We start from the raw sequence: 20652 nt of genomic DNA on the forward strand, positions 1-20652 counted from the left end.
AGGAAAGCCACACACCTGTCTATATAAGACCTTACAGCTCACAGTTCATGTCAGAGCAAATGAGAATCATGAGGTCAAAGGAATTGCCTGAAGAGCTCAGAGACAGAATTGTGGCAAGGAACAGATCTGGCCAAGGTTACAAAAAAATTTCTGCTGCACTTAAGGTTCCTAAGAGCACAGTGCCCTCCATAATCTTTAAATGGATGACGTTTGGGACGACCAGAACCCTTCCTAGAGCTGGCCGTCTGGCCAAACTGAGCTATCGGGGGAGAAGAGCCTTGGTGAGAGAGGTAAAGAAGAACCCAAAGATCACTGTGGCTGAGCTCCAGAGATGCAGTTGGGAGATGGGAGAAAGTTGTAGAAAGTCAACCATCACTACAGCCCTCCACTAGTCGGGGCTTTATGGCAGAGTGGCCCGACGGAAACCTCTCCTCAGTGCAAGACACATGAAAGCCCGCATGGAGTTTGCTAAAAAACACCTGAAGGACTCCAAGATGGTGAGAAATAAGATTCTCTGGTCTGATGAGACCAAGATAGAACTTTTTGGCTTTAATTCTAAGTGGTATGTGTGGAGAAAACCAGGCACTGCTCATCACCTGTCCAATACAGTCTCAACAGTGAAGCATGGTGGTGGCAGCATCATGCTGTGGGGGTGTTTTCCAGCTGCAGGGACAGGACCACTGGTTGCAATCGAGGGAAAGATGAATGCGGCCAAGTACAGGGATATCCTGGATGAAAACCTTCTCCAGAGTGCTCAGGACCTCAGACAACAAGACAATGACCCTAAGCACACAGCTAAAATAACGAAGGAGTGGATTCACAACAACTCCGTGACTGTTCTTGAATAGCCCAGCCAGAGCCCTGACTTAAACCCAATTGAGCATCTCTGGCGAGACCTAAAAATGGCTGTCCACCAACGTTTACCATCCAACCTGACAGAACTGGAGAGGATCTGCAAGGAGGAATGACAGAGAATCCCCAAATCCAGGTGTGAAAAACTTGTTGCATCTTTCCCAAAAAGACTCATGGCTGTATTAGATGAAAGGGGTGCTTCTACTAAATACTGAGCAAAGGGTCTGAATACTTAGGACCATGTGATATTTCACCAGCATGTCTTTGGAGTGTGGAAAAATATGCAAACTCCATGCAGTGTTAGTGCTATGGTTGAGATTTAAACCAACAACCCTAGAGTTGCAAGGCAGAAGTGCTAACCACTCAGCCACTGCTATCACATGATGTATTCAATTCTGTGAATGGATTTTGGAGATCTTGTCATTCAACTGCAATGAATGGCAAAGAGGGCAGTAGTGGCAGTTCGATGAGCGGCGTAATTTTTCTCAGTAGCAGTGACAGCTGTAAAGGATATGTTCACCCTTTAGAAATGCACATATTTATGCAGGTAAAAAAATGTGCATTTATATTTTTTTAGGAGCTTGCAGAGCATTGCACCCTTGATCAGTAGATCGCAGGTGCAATGCCGGTACAGTTGTTTGCTCATACCTCCCATACATATAGACAGTTACTGAAGAGCAAGAAAAATCAATGAACTATGAGAGCACTCACCAGTGCCCTCTGTGGGAAGAGCCCTGCACAGTTGTTTTTAAATTGTGACTGCGGGTGCGGTGAAAGATCTCGCACCCACTCGTTGGGGGGGTGCCAGCTGGTGCTCTTTAGAAACATATTACTAAAGGTGAACTTATCCTTTAACTCTCACAGTGCCAAAATGCATCTGATCAGGGCAGTACCTGGTGGCTATAAAGGAGGCACTGCAGTAAACATTTTTTTACCAGAAGCATCCACCTGCAGGTAGTAGAATGCACACTTTTACACATAATTAATGAATTTGGTTCTGAATCTGGTGCTTAAAACAACTTAAACCAGTGTTAAAACTTTAGACTTTGCTTTTTTTTTTAGTTTGAACATTTTATATAATGATTACGTTTTACTCCCACAGCCAGGACAATATTTCATTTAAATATTAAAGTGGTTCTTAAGCCACTATAGTATATTCATGCCATCCCCTCTGTTAAATAACGATATGTGTCCCAGTATATGTGCTATATAAAAAAAAATTCAGATTTCTACCTTATATCAAAGCGTCTTCTGGCACTCATGTGACTCCTCAACACTCTCCTCTTCCAGACTGACAGCAACAGTGGGAGGGGCCGAGAACTCCTGCTGACGTCAGTTGGGAGGAGGGGAGGAGAGAGACCAGCAGTCACGTGAGCGCTGGGAGACACTCTGATATAAGGTAAAAATCTTAATTTTTTTTATATAGCACAGACACTGGGACACATATTGTTATGAAACAGAGAGGATTGTATAAATGTATAACAATTATAATAGCAGCAGGAGGGGAAGGGACGAGCACTGTCACAAGATGACAGGCAGGGAGGGGGAGAGAGGAGGACAGAGGAGAGCTGCGGATGACAGAGGCACGTAAACTGACCACAGTGTCAGGGCTCAGCAGCCTTGATAAACTGTGGTCAGTTTACAGGAGGGAGGGCAGGATCAGCCAGGTATTTTAGGTTATACAGGGGGGGCCAAATTATGCATCACAGGCACTGTGCTGTATAACATGCTTAATGGGAACAGGATGTATTTTTAATTTTTTTTAAGGTAACAAGCGCTTTAAGTGGCTTATTTAATAAGGACGTTCTAAATGCAGTGAGATGTGCAGTAATTGCATTTAGGTGATTGGTTCTTATAGGTCTATGCCCTTTTCACAAAGTGATTGAGAATGATTCATATTACTTCATTATAAGAGCTTGAATTGTGAAAAAAAAATTCTCTTAATCCACCACCTGAGGCCACTAAAAACTTTTTGGGACAATAAGCCAGGTTGCTTAAATTCATTGAAAGAATGTCCCAAGTAACAACAGACAAGTAGAACATAAAATATATAACACCAACAGGTGTTAAAAGGTTTTTTTAATTCTTGCCAGGGTTTCAGGGGTAAGAATTGAATTTGTTTATATATGCACCATTGATCGAAATATTTTGTTGTGTATTTTGTTCCAGACTATTGGTATGGACAAATGCTGTATTCCCGTATTGATATGGTAGCTGCAAGTATCCAACGTGGGAGAGACATGGGTTTACCTAACTATAACAAAGTCAGGGAATATTATGGATTCTCACCTCTAACATGGGAAAACATCAGCAACGCTGAATTAAGACAAAAGGTTTGTCTACTTTTTCCAGATGCACAAAAGCACCAATGAATGTAGTTACAGTACATAGTTATATAGTTAGTCAGGTTGAAAAAAGACACAAGTCCATCTAGTTCAGCCAATAAAAAAAGGGTAATAGAATACCCTCATTAACACAATCCTATACCCGCTGTTGATCCAGAGGAAGGCATAACATCAATAAAATATGTTCCAATTTGCTTCAGTTGGAGAAAAAAGAAAATCCTTCCTGATGCCCCAGGAGGCAATCAGATGTTCCCTGGATCAACTATCCCTGGTGGTTATCACCTCTAAATATTAGTATCCAGTTATATTTTGCTCTTTTAGGAAAGCACCCAGCTCTTTAAAAAAAAAAAAAAAATACTGACCCAAACTAGTTCTTGAGGGAGTCTTTTCCACATTTTAACAGCACTGTGAAGAAGGCTTTCCATATGTGAAGGTTAAATCTCTTTTTCTTGATACATAAAGATACATAAAGAGTGTCCACTTCTCTGTACTATATACTGTACAGTATATTCCCCCTCTAAAACAAGGCATCATTTTTATTTGTATTGATATAATATGTTTTCAATGTCAAGCACTAACTTTCCTAATTTCTATAGCTTTCAAATTTGTATAACAATGACTCTGAAAATCTGGAGCTTATACCTGGTGCAATGCTGGAAATCGATGGGGATGCTGGCAGTTTCATAACAAAAATCATTCTGGATCAATTTTACCGTTTACGAGATGGAGACAGATTTTGGTTTGAAAATACTAAATATAAGTATGTTATTGCTCTTGTAGATGAATTATATATGTATATAGGTGAAATGATCAGGGCCCAATATTTAAAGTGGTTGTAAAGCCTTACATATACCCAATGAAGGAACTATCCTCAGGTGATCACAGAGATTAAACAAATCCCCCTACATAAATTGTATCTGTCTATCTGCAGTCTTCTCTACATCCGTTCAAAGTGCTGAATTTATAAGCTTGTCTGGGGGTTTGGAGAAAGGATTTGGAGAACTGACGTTACACTCTGCAGAGCTTAGTAAGGAGAGCTCTGAGAGATGATTGGTGGTAAGAGGCACACCCCCCTTCACACAGCTCACATGAACAGTGCTGAAGCTGTCAATCTGCTGGTGGTCCCTGCCCTGTCACCATTTTTTTCTTGGTGTCAGGAAACCTTGTCAGAAGTAATTAATGCTGATAGCAGAGGAACAAAGCAGCAGACAGAAATTACACTTATGCCCTGTACACACGGTCGGATTTTCCGACAGAAAATGTGTGATAGGAGCTTGTTGTCGGAAATTCCAACTGTGTGTAGGCTCCATCACACATTTTCCATCGGAATTTCTGACACACAAAGTTTGAGAGCTTGCTATAAAATTTTCCGACAACAAAATCCGTTGTCGGAAATTCCGATCGTGTGTACACAAATCCGACGCACAAAGTGCCACGCATGCTCAGAATGAATTAAGAGACAAAAGCTATTGGCTACTGCCCCGTTTATAGTCCCGACGTACGTGTTTTACGTCACCGTGTTTAGAACGATCGGATTTTCCGACAACTTTGTGTGACCGTGTGTATGCAAGACAAGTTTGAGCCAACATCCGTCTGAAAAAATCCATGGATTTTGTTGTCGGAATGTCCGATCATTGTCCGACCGTGTGTACAGGGCATTAGTGATTTTAATTGATACAAGTACACACTATAGAAGGATATGCTTTGTTCAAATCTTATGCCTAAGGTTTACAATCACTTTAATCAATGTTCTGGGGTGACATTGTGTATCTCACATAACATTTTTTAGATCTTTGGTATTAGATGTTTAGAAAAAATGTGAAAGTTAAGGGAAATAGTTTTTTTACAGATTATTAGCTAAGGATGATCTTTTTAAAACAAATATGTGAGCTATTATACATTTTTAAACTTACCTAAAAGCAAGTACCTAATTGGGATAAGTTTGAGCATTGGAGGGTTCAATGCTAGTTGTGTGTGGTTTGCTCAATGGGAAAAAAAATGGCCAGATTTGGCTTCCTTGCCCATGCCCAACATCTGGCTCTTGCTGTAGCCAAAACACATACATTTAGTGGTGATGTCAATACTGCCACTAGAGGAAGGAACTCTCAGCTTACCCACTGGCTTTTTTCACACAGTAAACAAGGAGATATCTTAGCTGATGTCACTGATACTGTCACAGATGTCAGGCAGCGTCACTCTCCAGTTTGTTTACACATTTAGCAACCTCTAGTGTACTACTAGTGTTAGGGCAGGCAAATTTAAGTATGACCCGTGGTTAGTTTTGGAGTCTGAAATTGGGTCAGGGTTACTGCAGGTCAAGCTGGATGAATTACATAGGCAGGCCTCTGGTACCTCCCCCTGGTTCTGGAAGTTTGGAGAAACTTCTAGAAGTTAGTGGACGGAGGCCAGGAGGTAGTGATCTGCATACTTGAGGGAACTTGGTCAATCCCTAGGTAGAATGTCCTGGCAGGTTGGTTAGTTCACCTCTTAAACATGGGGGAGCCATGCCAACAGGGGAGTTGGTGGAAGATGGAGTGCTGAGGAGGCTGTCAGTGGCCTAGGAGGGGGCCCCTGGGTCTGGTGGGGCTCTGCCATCAGGCTGGGCTCGGGCTTGCTTGGGAAGATCCTATCTGTGTCTTGGTTTGAGGAGGATTCTTGCCTAAGGAGCAGCAGGGAGCAAGGAGGACAGAGTGAATAGATCAGCACACCCAGGGATTCACAAGGGTAGAGACTGCCAAATGTAGCAAGCTTTCAGGAGGACAGCGTTGTGCTTAACCTTTCCTATCCCTTGCCCTAGGAAGATCTTTGGAGCAACCAGGTGGGCTGGTGGACAAGCAGACAGGAGGGCTGGTAGTTCCTGCAGACTGTAGAGCCGGGAGAAGTTCTACAAAGGAGAGGATATATACTCCTGTATGCAGTTTGCCACATACTGTGCTACTTTCAAAAAGTCCTCAAGGGACTTTTTTGCTTTTGATCACAAAAGACTGTTGGTGTCCAGGAAGGAGAACAGTCCAGGATTTTTGTACATAAGGAGGAAGTTGTGACCTTTCATTGTTTCGGTCAAGTTGAGCATCCTATAACCTCTAACTCCTTTTACCCCATCCAAGTTATTACCCCTAATAAAACAACAAAAACAGGCTCAGAGACTGTCTTCTTGTGTCCAGATGTGAGTGAGAAATGCTTTTTGCTTAACTGTGCAGGAATACGGGAACCAGTTGCCAGCAGCCTTTGCAGGGGTAGTGTTACGCGTGCATATGCATGCGCACATGTTTTGTCAGGTGATTCACCTGGGTGTTGTCCCTTGTAATTGATAACATATCTGCATAGCTGGATGACATGATTGGTGATGGGACTTTTTTTTAAATAAAGGACTAAAAAAAAAAAAACTTTTAGTAAAGGAGTAAACAGGGGGCCTCTAGATTCTGAGAAGTCCCCCCTCCCTCCCTCACATCCACCAGACCAGGGATGTGCAAAAAAAGGCCTTTGTCCCTTGTGTCTTGTGGCCTGCTATGGTTCACGAGGAGGGCCATGCAGTCGTTTCTCCTCTTCTTTCAGGGCCAGCCAGGTTGTATGGTCAGATTTTTCTTTTTGGGGAACAGCAAAGTATTTTAGTAAGCAAAACTATTTAGAATACCTGAGTCAATTTACTTTATGTCAAGAATTTCACTATAGGTTAATACCATTTTTGCATCAATTACTTTATTTTATTCATGTTCAATAAAGAAAGGGCTTTATACATTGTTATCTGTTTTATTTGTGAAATAAGATTGCCTTTATTAAATATTCGAACATTTTAGGAGACATTCATATAGAAATACAGGTAATGCCAAAATAATACAAATGTATTTTTATATTAGACGCTTTACAGAGGATGAAATAGCTGAGATCCAGAATATGACATTCCATGCTGTGCTTGTAGCTGCCACTAACACAATGAATTCCGCACTTCAAAAAGATGTTTTTGTGTGGAAAACAAGTGAGTTAGTCTCTTTTTATGTCTTTTTAAATCCCTGTTAACATTATCAATGCAACAACAACATATTTATACGACTACTAATTACAAAATGTTCAGAATTTCAAATTATAATTTTTTAAACTATAGCATGTTATGCTATCAATTTTAATGAATTACAGTTATTTTTTTTCTTACTGTATTACAGTATTTTTACATTTTATTTGCTTCCCTTAATATTACTGTACATGAAATGCCATAAAGTGAACATTAGGTGGTAATCACAATGAGGAAAAAATGAATGAATGAGGAAAAAATGAATTGTGCTCCCAGTAATTATATAATTATATACACTTGTATCCTTTAGGTGTGTGTGTCTGTTTTGTGAGCTGTAGCTTCAAAGAAAGCACAAACTTTGCTGTATTTTGACTTATTCAAAATACACTTTGACCGATTTAAATTCTTGAGAGAACATGTTATATAGAATAAAATACTTTTGTATACCAAGAAAAATCCAAAGAAAAATGCATTTTCAATTCCTAGATGATCCATGCCCGCAGCCCACACAACTTAACTCTGGCAATCTGGAAAAATGCGTACCTGTTATATTCACAAATTACTTTGAAGGAAGTGGTGTTGGATTTGGATTTACACTTGTATTTCTCGCCAGTTTTCCTTTTGGTATGAATTCTTTTGCTAATTTTATTCTGCATTTCACATGTATGTAAATTGTTGAGTTTTTGTATACCAGTTATGGGCTTTAAGCACCCTATGCCCAAGTAACTTTATTAAAGTACACAGGGCATGCGTAGCACATCCTGTCCCTTTTTCCCCACCTTACTTACTTGAAATTCCCAGCTGGCAAAGTAAGAACCTGGAGTTACTGAGTAATACAGCAGGTAGCTGTAGTCACTGCTGTAAAAAACAAAAAACAACAAGAAAAAACATTTTGGAACAGTGCTTATACACACTGCTCAGAGCATCAAACAGAAATAAGAAATGCCTTTATTGTTCCTTTGGATTTACTCTGTTCTATTCTCATTAGAATGAATGGGGTGGCATTTGATTTTTTTATTTTGTTTTTTTTTTCTTTAATTAAAAATGTGTTCCTTTTTAACCCTTTAACATTTAGTTAATCCTAATCAATTGTGTTCCCCTCCTTCCCTTAGATATATATTTTTTTGTTCTAATTTTTAAACCATTAATATTGAATTTTTTTTTTTATTTATTTTATTTGGAAGTTTTTGTGTCACATTAAAAAAAAAATTGATAAAAAAAAGCCTTCATTTGATTTGGAAATAACCTTACATTGCTTTGTACCACAAGCAGCATCATTATAAACTGAACAAATTATAGAAAAAAGATGTATACTTTTTATCTACAGTAACACTATTTTTTAACTAACACAGATTAAAGTAGAAAATGTGTATTTTTAAATGTTTTGCACATCTTTTTGTAAAACAATTTGTGCAAAAAAGAAAGCCTTGTTTGTCCCCCCCCCCAAAAAAAAAAAACAGGGGTGGAAGCTAAAGTAGTAATACAATAACTCAGCCTGTAAAGTTAGTTGCAAACTTTTATACAGGCAGTATTCTGTTTTTAAACATTAGTAAATTGCCAGCAGGACCATCTGATTTCTGACTTCTACAGGTACCTAAACAATCTCTGACAGCATCTCAAAAGTCCTGAAACTAGCTTTCTCTTTTAGGATACATTCACACATTAGTTTAGCAGCGGCTAGTTTGCCACTTAGGTGAGTGGTTACTGTACGAATAGTAGTGGCCATAGATTTGACAGACACCGTTAACAGCTGCAACTGTTCACACAAATTGTGCGCATGCAGCATTTATAACCGATTGCAAGAATCTACTGATTCTTGTTGATGGCCGCCCCTGGCAGCTGCTAAACTGCCAATTAAACTTCATTTCTCTCTTCTGCTTCCCCAACCTAACTGCTGTTTCATGAGACCCCACCCCTGTTATATAAATTGATCATTAGTGTGGTAGGAAGAGAGGCCAAGCTTGGCAGTATAGCGCTCATGGTCTCTGGGCAGTTATAAGATTGATAGTATTATGTTTAGGCATCTGTACTTACCGCAATTTAGGATCTTCTGGTTGTTTTCAGGCATTTGTGGAACAATGGATTACTTTAATTGTACTACTGTTTATTTTATTTTTAAATAACATTTTATTTTGATTATGGAAAAATACAGATTTATCAGTCATTTTTATGTTTGCAGTGAGTTTACTTATTGCATGGGTGGTCGCACAATACCGCAAGAGATCATTTATTCGGATGCAGAAACTGAATAACAGCCCCGCTGTCAGTAAGGAAAGCGATCTCAAAGGATTTCAAGGTATTCCAAACGCTATCAAAATTGTTTTGCCAGCATGTCTGTTTTTGCGTCAACTCTTCATTCTGGCACACAGGTGTGATTTAACTAATCTTGCACTGTAGAAAATTTTAAAAAATCGGAATAAGTGGAACTGATGTCCACAGCAACCAAAAATGAAAGATGTATCCTAATTAAATGCTATAGGCAACTGCTTCAATTTTACCCCTGGCTCTTTCCCCAGTTACAGCCAATTAGACAAATAGGGGTTGATTAACTAAAGGCAAATAGGATTTTTGCAAGTAAAAAGCATATTTACCTTAGTAAATCAACCCCTATGCGTCTAATTGGCTGTAACTGGGGAAAGAGACAGGGGCAAAATTAAAGCAGTTGCCTATAGCAAGGAGAAGTTGCACTTTGCAAAGAATAATTAATCAAATGCAAGGATACTAATAAAAACAATATTTTTGCTTATATATGATTGGGTTATGGAAGTCAGTATAGCTTGAACTCATTCATTAGGCTCTGGGGAAAATTCCCTTGCAAAGTGAGAAGTCTATTTGATTTTAATAAATCACCCCATGCTGTGTCTCATTCAGGTTTCATTGGCTGTCTATGGAGAAACTCTATTTTAATGGATTTGGCCAGCTTAACCTAAGCACATATTGCATTTGCTAAAATGTCCACCATTTTACACAATTTTGAAGCAGATATGGTTTAAAAAATGTATTAAAAAAAAATAAATATATATTAAAAAAAAATGAAAATCCTTTATTTACTTTTCTTGTTTATATGTATCCTAGCCACTGAATGGTATGGAGCTGATGAGCCATTACAGCCTGTTTTTGTTCAGCTGCATCCAGATCAAGTTATTAAAGTAGTAGCTGCTAACAAATCTGACACAAGGAGAATTCATTTGAAAGCCCAGCAAGCTGTGGAGATTACTCATTCAGACAATGCTGGAAGCAAAACCCTTCGAATAAGAATCCCCAAAGAGTATGACCTGGTAAGAATTCAGATTTTCTACCAGAAACATTCTATAGGACTGTAGTCTCAATTTTCATCCAATCATTTTGAATAGATTACCAATAGACAGAAGAACACATATCAAAGGTCTTTGTATATGCCATGACACAACATATTAGGAAGATGTTCTAATAGAATCATTCACTTTTTTTTTAACTTATTGAGATTAAGATTATATACTATAAAATGACATTTGAAAGACGAATCAATTCTGTGGACAACTCAACAGTGCAACTTTCTGTCAGTACTTCTATTCCACCTTGTTCTTATTTTTTTTTAAATCAGTACATTCAATTTGGGTAGTATAGGTAGGTGGAATCACCCACTGGCTGTTTGTCCCTCAGAGACTCTAGTGCTGAGCTTGGCTACTGTTGTTTGTTTTTTTCACTCACTTTTTCATAGCTAGGTTTCCCAATTTGTTCATTTTATATTATTCACAACATTAAGGGGAGGTTGACACCATTGTTTCACTTTTAAGTTGTTGGGTTCTTTAAAAGAACTAGAAGTTTCAGCAGGCATATCTCAGAATTAGAGTCCCTGATGCATATATTATAATGACCCAGCATCTGATTTAACCTGCCAAGAACATTACTAAAATATCAATTTTAGGTACACTTGATCTTAAAGAAAACCAGCCACAACCATGTAAGAATTTAAAAGTTCAATCCTAAACTGTCATAATTGTGCAGACAAGCTATTTACTCTCTTACTTTGCAATGTCGACATATAACTCTTAGAACCAAAAGACAGGGCTGAGAGGACCCCATAGGTTTAACAACTGCTTCTCTATCAACCTTCTGACCAATTATTGTTAGCAATTAAAGTCTACCAGCTAGGGAGTGTGCATAGCAGTGATACATTACGGAGCCGTTAGCTATTTCCATACTTTTATTTGGAACTTGATAGTTATTCAATGAGAGAACCAGAAATGATTTAGGCTTTGAATATTTCTTCATTTCTAATTCATACTCCATAGATGATATTGCACAGTAATTTGTTGATATTTTGTCTGCTTTCTATTTATATCAATTTACCAATTTCTATCTAGGTGCTGTTTTTTAACAATGAACAAGATCAATCTTCTTTCCGCCACAAACTTAAAGAATTCTTTAATAAAGGTGGAATTTCACCAACTGTCACGTCAATGAGAGAAAAAGACATTTTGAAAGAATCAGTTTCAAAGAAACAAAGGCAAACAATGCTGGAAACATTTTTCAGACACTCACTTTCCCATGTAAGTCATCTGCACATTACAGTTGTTTTAAACTGACAGTATTGACTGATTTGTATAGTAAACTAAGGGCCGCCTAGGACACTAGTGAGCCAAGGGAACATATGGTAAATGTGCAATTAGTGGGCAATTCATTAACTTTTCTTAAGAAAATGTAACTTTTATGTTTTGAATCTTTGTAAAATAAAAAGTGTAAGGGCTATTTGCTTGCCTAGGAACCCATAAAAAGTAGGCAATGCAAGTTTTTTATTTTTATGGTCTTTCCTTTCTGGACTCTACTACTATAGGGTAAGGGTAGGCTTCAGTGTAAGGACTATCTTGAAACAGGGTGGGAATATAGTTTCAAGTGGTTCTTTATTTGGTCCACAGATTAAAGGAAGGGTATAGTTATGCAGCAATCATTATGTACACAAGGCAGCGCAGCTGTGCTGGTGCCAGCATGTAGTTAAAGCTAGGGCAGGGCCTAACAGAGAAGTACTGATTTGGGAAGCATGAAATAGCAAACTATTCCTGGTGGAATGCCACATTCCTCACCATTTCAATGATGATTATTCAAGATAACTTTTGCTTACGGAATATTTTTTCATGAAGATCTGTTTTTGGGTAATCATTTAATTCAATAGTGTTGGCAACTGTGAGTCATGCATTGTACTTCTCTATAAAGATTGGAGAAATCGACATAAATATTTTTAGGAAAATAAAATAATTGCATTATAATTGAGCCGTGTATGTTCCACTCATTTGCTTATCACTAGTGATAATCATTGGAGCATTTTTAAAATTGCACTACACATAGCATATGATCCTTCAACAACAAAGAGGGATTAAATACCTTGTAGAACAACTCTAATCAACAGTGCTTTTGCTCTCTGAGCAGTGCCAAGTTCAGGGGGTTGTGTGTCGGACCGCTGGAGAACCAGACTGCGGCTTTGTATGTGAAAGCAGCGGTCCTACTCTATTACATGCTGCCAACACAGGGTGTTTCAGTTCTTGCTGTAGAACTTACTGTGAAAAAAAAAAAAAGCCCAACATAGTTATTACTGTATATGCAGTCTGAATGTGTTACAGTTAAAATAGAAGGGTTTAGTTGGACTTTATAGCAATCAGTTTATTGATATTGTTATGAGATATTACCTTTTAATTGACTTTAATATATGCTTCATATTTTGTTTAAATGGAAAAACAGTTTAGCATTGAAATGAATACACTTGAATGAAGGCTATTATACTGTAATCCTATAGGTTCTGGATATAAATAAGGCAGATGCAGGAGTAATACACAAAAAGGAGATTGCAGAAGCTCTGCAATGTGAGCTGTCAAGAGAAGAATTTGCAGAATCTCTAGGACTTGATCCAAATGCTCATTTTGTGGAGTCAATGTTTTGTAAAGCTGACCAAGACTGCAATGGATATCTATCATTTAAAGAATTCTGTTATATATTGGCTACTTTATTAACAGGTAACTTAACTTCATTCCTTTCTATCCATTCCTCCCTTTCTCCTTTCCTTCCTATTTGCACATATTATATTTATTTACTTGAAAAATAAATATTATACTCAGCGCTGCTCCTATGGACAATAATCACTAATAATAATAATAATAAAACAGTGCCTACATCAATGATACTGTTTAACAATATAGTATAAAGTGCTCAGTGCAATTATAGTGCACTGTATTGCTGTCTCCCAGGGGCACGCTGGAGTATTTGTATCCTGAATATGCAGCGATGGGATTGTATTGAGCCTTCAGCATTGCTGATACTAACTCCAGGATCTAATTGATGCATCCGGTGCTGGCCTTCCTCCCTCTAATGGCTGCTCCTATAATTAGTAATCCTGTTTACATGCCCCTGCTGAGATATTGAGCTATATCCAATATACTTTCTAACTGCTGGTTGAACTTTCTCATCCTACCGTGACTTGCATGCTTTTGCATTTCAATTTAAGATAGAGAGACATATTCCCTTCTCTGTCTCATCTGTGAACATTGGTCGTGTCCCGAGGAAGCCTAATGGCGAAACACGTAGACATACAAGGGCTCACTGCACAATAATCATAGATGCTATATGTTACAACTGTCATTTTGTTTTTAGATATTTGTATTTTTCAATACATTTATATTTTTTATACTGCTATATCTTCTCCACTGTTTCTTAGCCTAAAAAGTATGCCTCCCTGGTAATACTCAGTACTACCTTATGTTGTATCTTCAATGTTTTATGGACATGGCTTATCTTTGGTGCACTTTCCTCCCCCTTTTTTTGTGTTAAACAGTATCATTGATGTAGGCACTGCATTATTATTAGTGATTATTGTCCATAGAAGCAGCGCTGAGTATGATATATATTTATCATCTTTTGGGGTTTTTTACCTCGCACTACAGCAGCAGCCCATATTATATTATTACTCACTTATCTCCATAGCGCAGGTTTCATTATTATATATTTATTTACTTAGTGACTTATTTAATTTGTTTTACTATGTTTAATAAGTCATTATTTAAAATAAACGTATAATACATTTTTTCAATGAGAGATCTTTTTTAACCATTTTCCGAAAAACAAAAATTATGGAGCAAACTATACTGATATGTTCTGTAAATATTGTAACTTTTATTGCATTTTTATATTCTTAATTTAGGTCCTGTTGAAAGCAAATTAAAGTTCATATTTTCGATGCACGACATTAATGGAAATGGATTGCTTACAAAGCAAGAGCTTGCTGAGATGCTTAGGTATTTACTTAAATAATGTTTTACCTGACTATGAAGTATAATTTTATCAATAGCATAAAATGAAGAAATATGTTAGTGGGACTTTTTTGATACGCCATGGAAGTCAGAGAAGCCAAAAGAAATATAGTTAGAATATCACTTTGACAATGATACATATGATCCTGATGATGCAGGGTGGCCCGTGAAACACATAGACCGTTTTGTACTACCTGTATCATCATATATGACATTTTGCCTATTGTGTTTAAGAATTATGGTACTGTATATGCCTGAGGGCAATTTTAATGCGTAAATTCTGTTTGTAATAAAATGTTTTTAACAAAATCCCTTTTGGCCTTCCTGACTCCCTGGCGGCACATGAAAAAAGTCTCACTTACGTATTTCTTTCTTTTTTTGCTATACAGTATAAATGGGATGATGCCCTCAGGAGCCTAAATTCATTGTGTTAATATAATACTTTTTAATTCCACAATTTTATCAATACTGAGTTATGAAAATTAAGGAGATTTTTCAACTTTGATACAAATTAAAACAAGAACAATGATATATTTTATAGGAAGGAATTTCTATATGCTAGCAGTTTGGATGAATAATTTCTTCTTTTGCACTGAGGCAGTATATAATATACCCCCGATTAATCTGTAACTGTCAATGACAATTCAGTTGCTTGTGTTGTTTTCTAAAGAGCAATCAGCAGGGGATTGCTCTTCAGAGGGCATTTGAGGGGCAGTGAGGAGTCTTCAGCAATTTTTTTAACCACTGAAATCTGTAGCATCTTGGCCACGGTATATGTACACCCCCATCCATTGCCTTTGACTCTTAAGGGGGATCGGTTGGGGGGACAATGAAAAATACTGCTCAGCTATGTTTTTACCATGCTAACCCCCCCCCCCCGCCCCCAACTGTAAGTGTAAACTAGGCCTAACAGTCAGATGTTCAAAATGCAAGATGCTTGTAAGCAAAAAAACATGGCAAATCCATCCTGAAAGGATAGATTTTTAGATTTGTAGTATATTAGTGACCGATTCTGATGGTATTGTGCTTGCTGTATTCCTAACTAGGGATCTATCTGCTTTGTTGGATTTGCAAACAGTTTTGTGAATCATGCTGACAGTGTGGAGTTTACAGCAAATTGTTGAAGTCTATATAGGTTTGAATTCAGTTCTGGTTTTGTAGGTCTAAAAGACACAGTGGGGTAGATTTGCTAAAACTGGAGAGTGCAAAATCTGGTGCAGCTCTGCATAGAAACCAATCAGCTTCCGTGTTTTTTTTTTTGTCTAAGCTTAATTGAACAAACTGAAATTAGAAGCTAATTGGCTACCATGCAGAGCTTCACCAGATTTTCTCACTCTCCAGTTTTAGTAAATCAACCCCACTACTGCCAAGCAAAATGCTTGAGTAGTCAGTGCATGTTCAAATGCCAAAAAAATAAATAAACTATCTCTCCTTACACATAATCATTAGCTCTTCCTAACAGCTCCATCACACACTGACAATACAGTTCTTGTGAACCCACTCTTTTTTTTATAGAACAGGCCTTGGATATTTATTCTTTCAAATGTTTGGCTCTTGTGACTCATTTGGCAAAGGCTATACAATGCATTTTAGGTTGGTCCTTATTTCTGGTGGTAAACCTACGAACATTTTGGCCAAAAGTTCACAATTAGTGAGCTTTATGAATCCTAGGGATTCACAGCAAACCCATAGTAGTGGTGAATCTGTGTCTCATCCCTATTCCTAAGGGTGACAGCAGAGAGTATTCTTCATAGGTAACTTTTTTGTAGTTTTTATGGTAAACAAAATCTTCAGATGCACTTTAAAGAATAAAACAGTGTTACCATGTCAAACTACAGACACATTTTTGTTTAGATTAGACTTGTGATTGCATTGCACCAGATGCAGTCATTTTTTGGTTATGTAAGTTGCTGTGAGCCTGAATATAAGTGGAGGAATCAACTGATGCTCTCTTGCTCAGCTAGTAGTATATGGCTAGCTTTAAAACAGTGAGTGTAATGGTAATGTTTACAACACTCTGGTATGTTTTGTAGGTCCTTCAGCCAATTATCAAGCTTTCTTTCAAAAGACCAAACAGAAAAAGCTATTGAGAGTATGTTTGGCGAGAGTGGACTTCCCTGCAAACCAGAGATCACATGGGAGGAATTCTATGCTGTTTTTAGACAGCACTCAAATATATTGGATTCTGTCACATTCCAAGGTATGGATTTGTGAAACTCTAGCTGTAGAATGCATATTACCTGCTAGTAATGATGATATGAGGGTTAAAACAATAATAGCACACTCTGTTATGCTCTAGGCCACTCACATTTCTTATGCAGGGCAGTAGATGACAAACTTCAGCACCCATTCAAGCTATCCACACATGCCCTGTAACAAAATGGAGCTGGCACACCACTAACTTCAAACTCTGGGCAACTTTATCAGTATGAATTACCACTTACATTCCTCCAGGTTCTCTGTTATTACAACATTATACAGGATTTATATAGTGTCAACAGTTTGTGCAGCACTTTACAACATGAGGACAGACAGTACGGTTACAATACAATTTCAATACAATAGGAATTAGAGGAACCTGCTCATTAGAGCTTACAATCTAAAAGGGGGAGGTCAAGTGATACAAAAAGTAATAGCTGTAGGGGATGAGCTGATGGAGAAAATTAAAGTACAGTTATTAGATGGAGACAGGATAGGCTTCACTAAAGAGAAGGTTTTGTAGGGATCACCTAAAAGTAGGCAAAGTAGGAGATAGTCAGACATATTGGGGTAGGGAATTCCAGAGGATGGGAAAGGCACTAGAGAAGTCCCGGAGGTGAGCATGGGAAGAGGTGATGAGGCAGCTAGAGAGAAGGAGGTTTTTGGAAGAACAAAAAACAACTTTGGTTGGTATTTGGAGACAAGGTTAGTGGTGTAGCTGGGGCCAGAGTTGTGGGTGGCTTTGTAAGTTGTTGTTAGTATTTTGAATTTTATTCATTGGGTAAGCAGAAGCCAGTGGAGCGATTGATAGAGAGGAGTACCAGACATTGAACGGTTAGTATGGTTATTGAGTCTGGCAGCAGCCTTCATGATGGACTGAAGGGGGATAGTCTATTTAAAGTTAAGCCAATCAGATGGATGTAACAGTAGTCAAGGAAAGAGATAACCAGGGAGTTAATTAGAAGCTGAGATGCTGCAGAGGTTGAGGTGGCAAAATTTGGAGAGTGATGTGATGGGGGGCCCTAGCACTCTGGCATGCAGGGACAGACTGATAGTTGTGCCATTGATCTTGATAGAAAGTCAGGGGAACGGGCAAATAGAGGGGCAAATATAATGAGATTGAGTTTGAGGAAGTGGTGTGACTGATATTCTCTTATACAAAATACCCTGTGCTGATGGCGTCAATTGTATATAGTGAAACACCATAAACTCCATTTTTAAAAAAAAAAACAGTGCTGTAGATAATAAAATGCAAAGGCTACACAATACCCAGCTGCTGTATCTATCACACCCACTACAAGGTCAAACAATAATAAAGCTGTCAAAACTTATATGAGCAAATTTATAAAACTTTGTTATACAGTGCTTATAATATGTACATAACCACAAATGAATATTAAAACTTAAAGTGGATGTAAATCCACTTTCATAATTTCTAAATTATTTCTATAGTGCTGATCTATAAGGATATACATGCTTCCGGCATGTATACTTACCTGTCAAATTTCTCCCCTTTAGCTGTTTGGAGCCCTGCAATACTCCAGATTCTGTGGGCAGGTCTGTTGTCCAGGGCTCGGTGGGTGGAGTCATGATGTCAGTAGACTCCCCGCCCACCTCTACACTCCCCTTGGCCAAGCATTGATATTTCTTACACTGAACTTCTGCTGGTCTCGTGGATTATGCCCCATGATCACTAACATCCAGTCAAAACCCAGGAAAGTCACCACATGACTTCAGCATGCCCAATCATGCTGAGGTGTGGAGCAGCCAATCCTGGGAGAGCTGGAGAAGAAAGGAGGGGGATGTGAAGTACACAGAAAGCCTCTCTCACACTCATGCATGAGATAAGGAAATCCCTTGTCACTCACAGCAAGGTGGAAGAAACAAACACCTATTTCTCTGTGTATCTGTTTTTATCTTACTGAAGAAAGATGAGAGGATTGCTCAGAGCTGGTTTAACTCTTCGTGGCAAGACTGGGCACAGATGAAATGACATCCTCTGCTGTAACAGATATGAGTCTTAATTTTTTTTAAAAATTGGGGGTTTAAATCCACTTTAAGTCCATAAAAAATGTGAAAAAACATGTGCCATCAAAATTACAAAATAGTGTTGTGCTTTTAAATTTTGCATAAAGTGCTAGGGCAGTGTCCCCAATGTCCACAATATATCATTCCTCCTTGGGACTTCATGCACTTGTAAAACTTTAACCCCTGATCTTCTTCACCCCTTGTCAGTGCTCAGTCACCAGAACCTACTGACCTACTGACCGCTTATATTTAAAAAAGTAGGTGAGCTGCGCTTTTAAAGAAGAATCCATCTCTCTATCACTCCTCCACTTGTCCTGGGGACCAGTGGCGGCTGGTGCTCAAAATTTTTGGGGGGGGGCACAAATAAATACTACCAAAAGAAAGTTCTATTTGTGGGGGAAAAAAAAGGACATCAATTTTGTTTGTTTACAGCATTGCACGACCGCACAATTGTCAGTTAAAGTGATGCAGTGCTGCATATCAAAAAATGGATTCCTATCTGTGGCTGATCACAAACACCTGGCCATGCCCGCTGCAGACATATGCTGATCTGGGTGGTATACAGCTCTAATTGGCCATGAGATATAGGACAACTATCATCTTATCTTACCTGTCTCTATACCTAACACACTTAAGACTTACTTACACTTACTATGGCGATGACATTTAGTTAGCTAAAGCACTGTTTATCATACCAAATGCCATTTTTTCTTTTTTTGGAAAATGTTTTTTTTTCATGCAGTTGTGCATCTTAGCACTTCTGATCCTCCGCAGCCACTTCCCATTTATATGCATGCCATATGCATGCCCCCTGCACCTGCTGCCTGTCATTGGTTGGCAGGACATTTCTGCATACCAGAATTATATGAAACCAGATGACAACCCAGGAAAACAATTGGCAGAGGGGGGCAGAGCGTGGTCACTAGGGATGAGCCGAACACCCCCCAGTTTGGTTCGCACCAGAACCTGCGAACGGACCGAAAGTTCGCACGAACGTTAGAACCCCATTGACGTCTATGGGACTCGAACGTTCGAAATCAAAAGTGCTCATTTTAAAGGCTAATTTGCATGGTATTGTCCTAAAAAGGGTTTGGGGACCCGGGTCCTACCCCAGGGGACATGTATCAATGCAAAAAAAACTTTTAAAAACGGCCGCTTTTTCGGGAGCAGTGATTTTAATGATGCTTAAAGTAAAAAAAAAAAAAAAGTGAAATATTCCTTTAAATATCGTACCTGAGGGGTGTCTATAGTATGCCTGTAAAGTGACGCGTGTTTCCCGTGTTTAGAACAGTCCCTGCACCAAATGTCATTTTTAAAGGAAAAAATCTCATTTAAAACTGCTTGCGGGTTTAATGTAATGTCGGGTCCTGGCAATATGGATGAAAATCAGTGAGACAAATGGCATGGGTACCCCCTAGTCCATTACCAGGCCCTTTGGGTCTTGTATGGATATTAAGGGGAACCCCGCACCCAAATTAAAATAAGGAAAGGTGTGGGGCCACCAGGCCCTATATACTCTGAACAGCAGTATACAGGCTGTAGGTTTGTTGTTAAGTAGAATCTCTTTGTAATTTTGAACGGGTACATTTTTAACGTGTTTAGCTCCAGCCAAAAAATCTTTTTTAAGCTTTTTGGAAAACATAGGGAAGGGTTATCACCCCTGTGACATTTGTTTTGCTGTCTTTCCTCCTCTTCAGAAGATTTCACCTCACTTTTTGTCCCAATGGATTGGAAAGCATCAGTGGAAAGGAGAAATGTTTTTCCCATATTAACTCTTACAGGAGAGAATTTCCCTTCCTAGGGGTAGATTTATTCTCACTTCCTGTTGTCTCCTTCCGTTTGCAAGTAGGAGTTGTTTGTAAGTTAGTTGTTTGAAAGTAGGGTCCTGCCCTATATACTCAGCAGAAATTTGGGCCTTAGGTGTTGCTGTGGCCACAACACT

At 38.5% G+C, this 20652-nt stretch overlaps 1 protein-coding gene across 1 annotated transcript in view; it reads left to right on the forward strand.

Annotated features, from left to right (window-relative positions):
* Window positions 1-20652, forward strand: part of LOC141131529 (dual oxidase 1-like) — an 85699-nt gene that overhangs the window by 39900 nt on the left and 25147 nt on the right. Inside the window, exons 12-21 of the mRNA XM_073618900.1 lie at window positions 3022-3185; window positions 3794-3957; window positions 7055-7173; window positions 7693-7830; window positions 9386-9502; window positions 10282-10484; window positions 11553-11738; window positions 12977-13193; window positions 14375-14468; window positions 16517-16683. Coding sequence (XP_073475001.1) covers window positions 3022-3185; window positions 3794-3957; window positions 7055-7173; window positions 7693-7830; window positions 9386-9502; window positions 10282-10484; window positions 11553-11738; window positions 12977-13193; window positions 14375-14468; window positions 16517-16683 — 1569 coding nt within the window. The remainder of the gene's footprint in view (window positions 1-3021; window positions 3186-3793; window positions 3958-7054; window positions 7174-7692; window positions 7831-9385; window positions 9503-10281; window positions 10485-11552; window positions 11739-12976; window positions 13194-14374; window positions 14469-16516; window positions 16684-20652) is intronic.

The sequence above is a fragment of the Aquarana catesbeiana genome, linkage group LG03, assembly GCF_042186555.1.
Source record: "Aquarana catesbeiana isolate 2022-GZ linkage group LG03, ASM4218655v1, whole genome shotgun sequence".
NCBI classification, from domain to species: domain Eukaryota; kingdom Metazoa; phylum Chordata; class Amphibia; order Anura; family Ranidae; genus Aquarana; species Aquarana catesbeiana.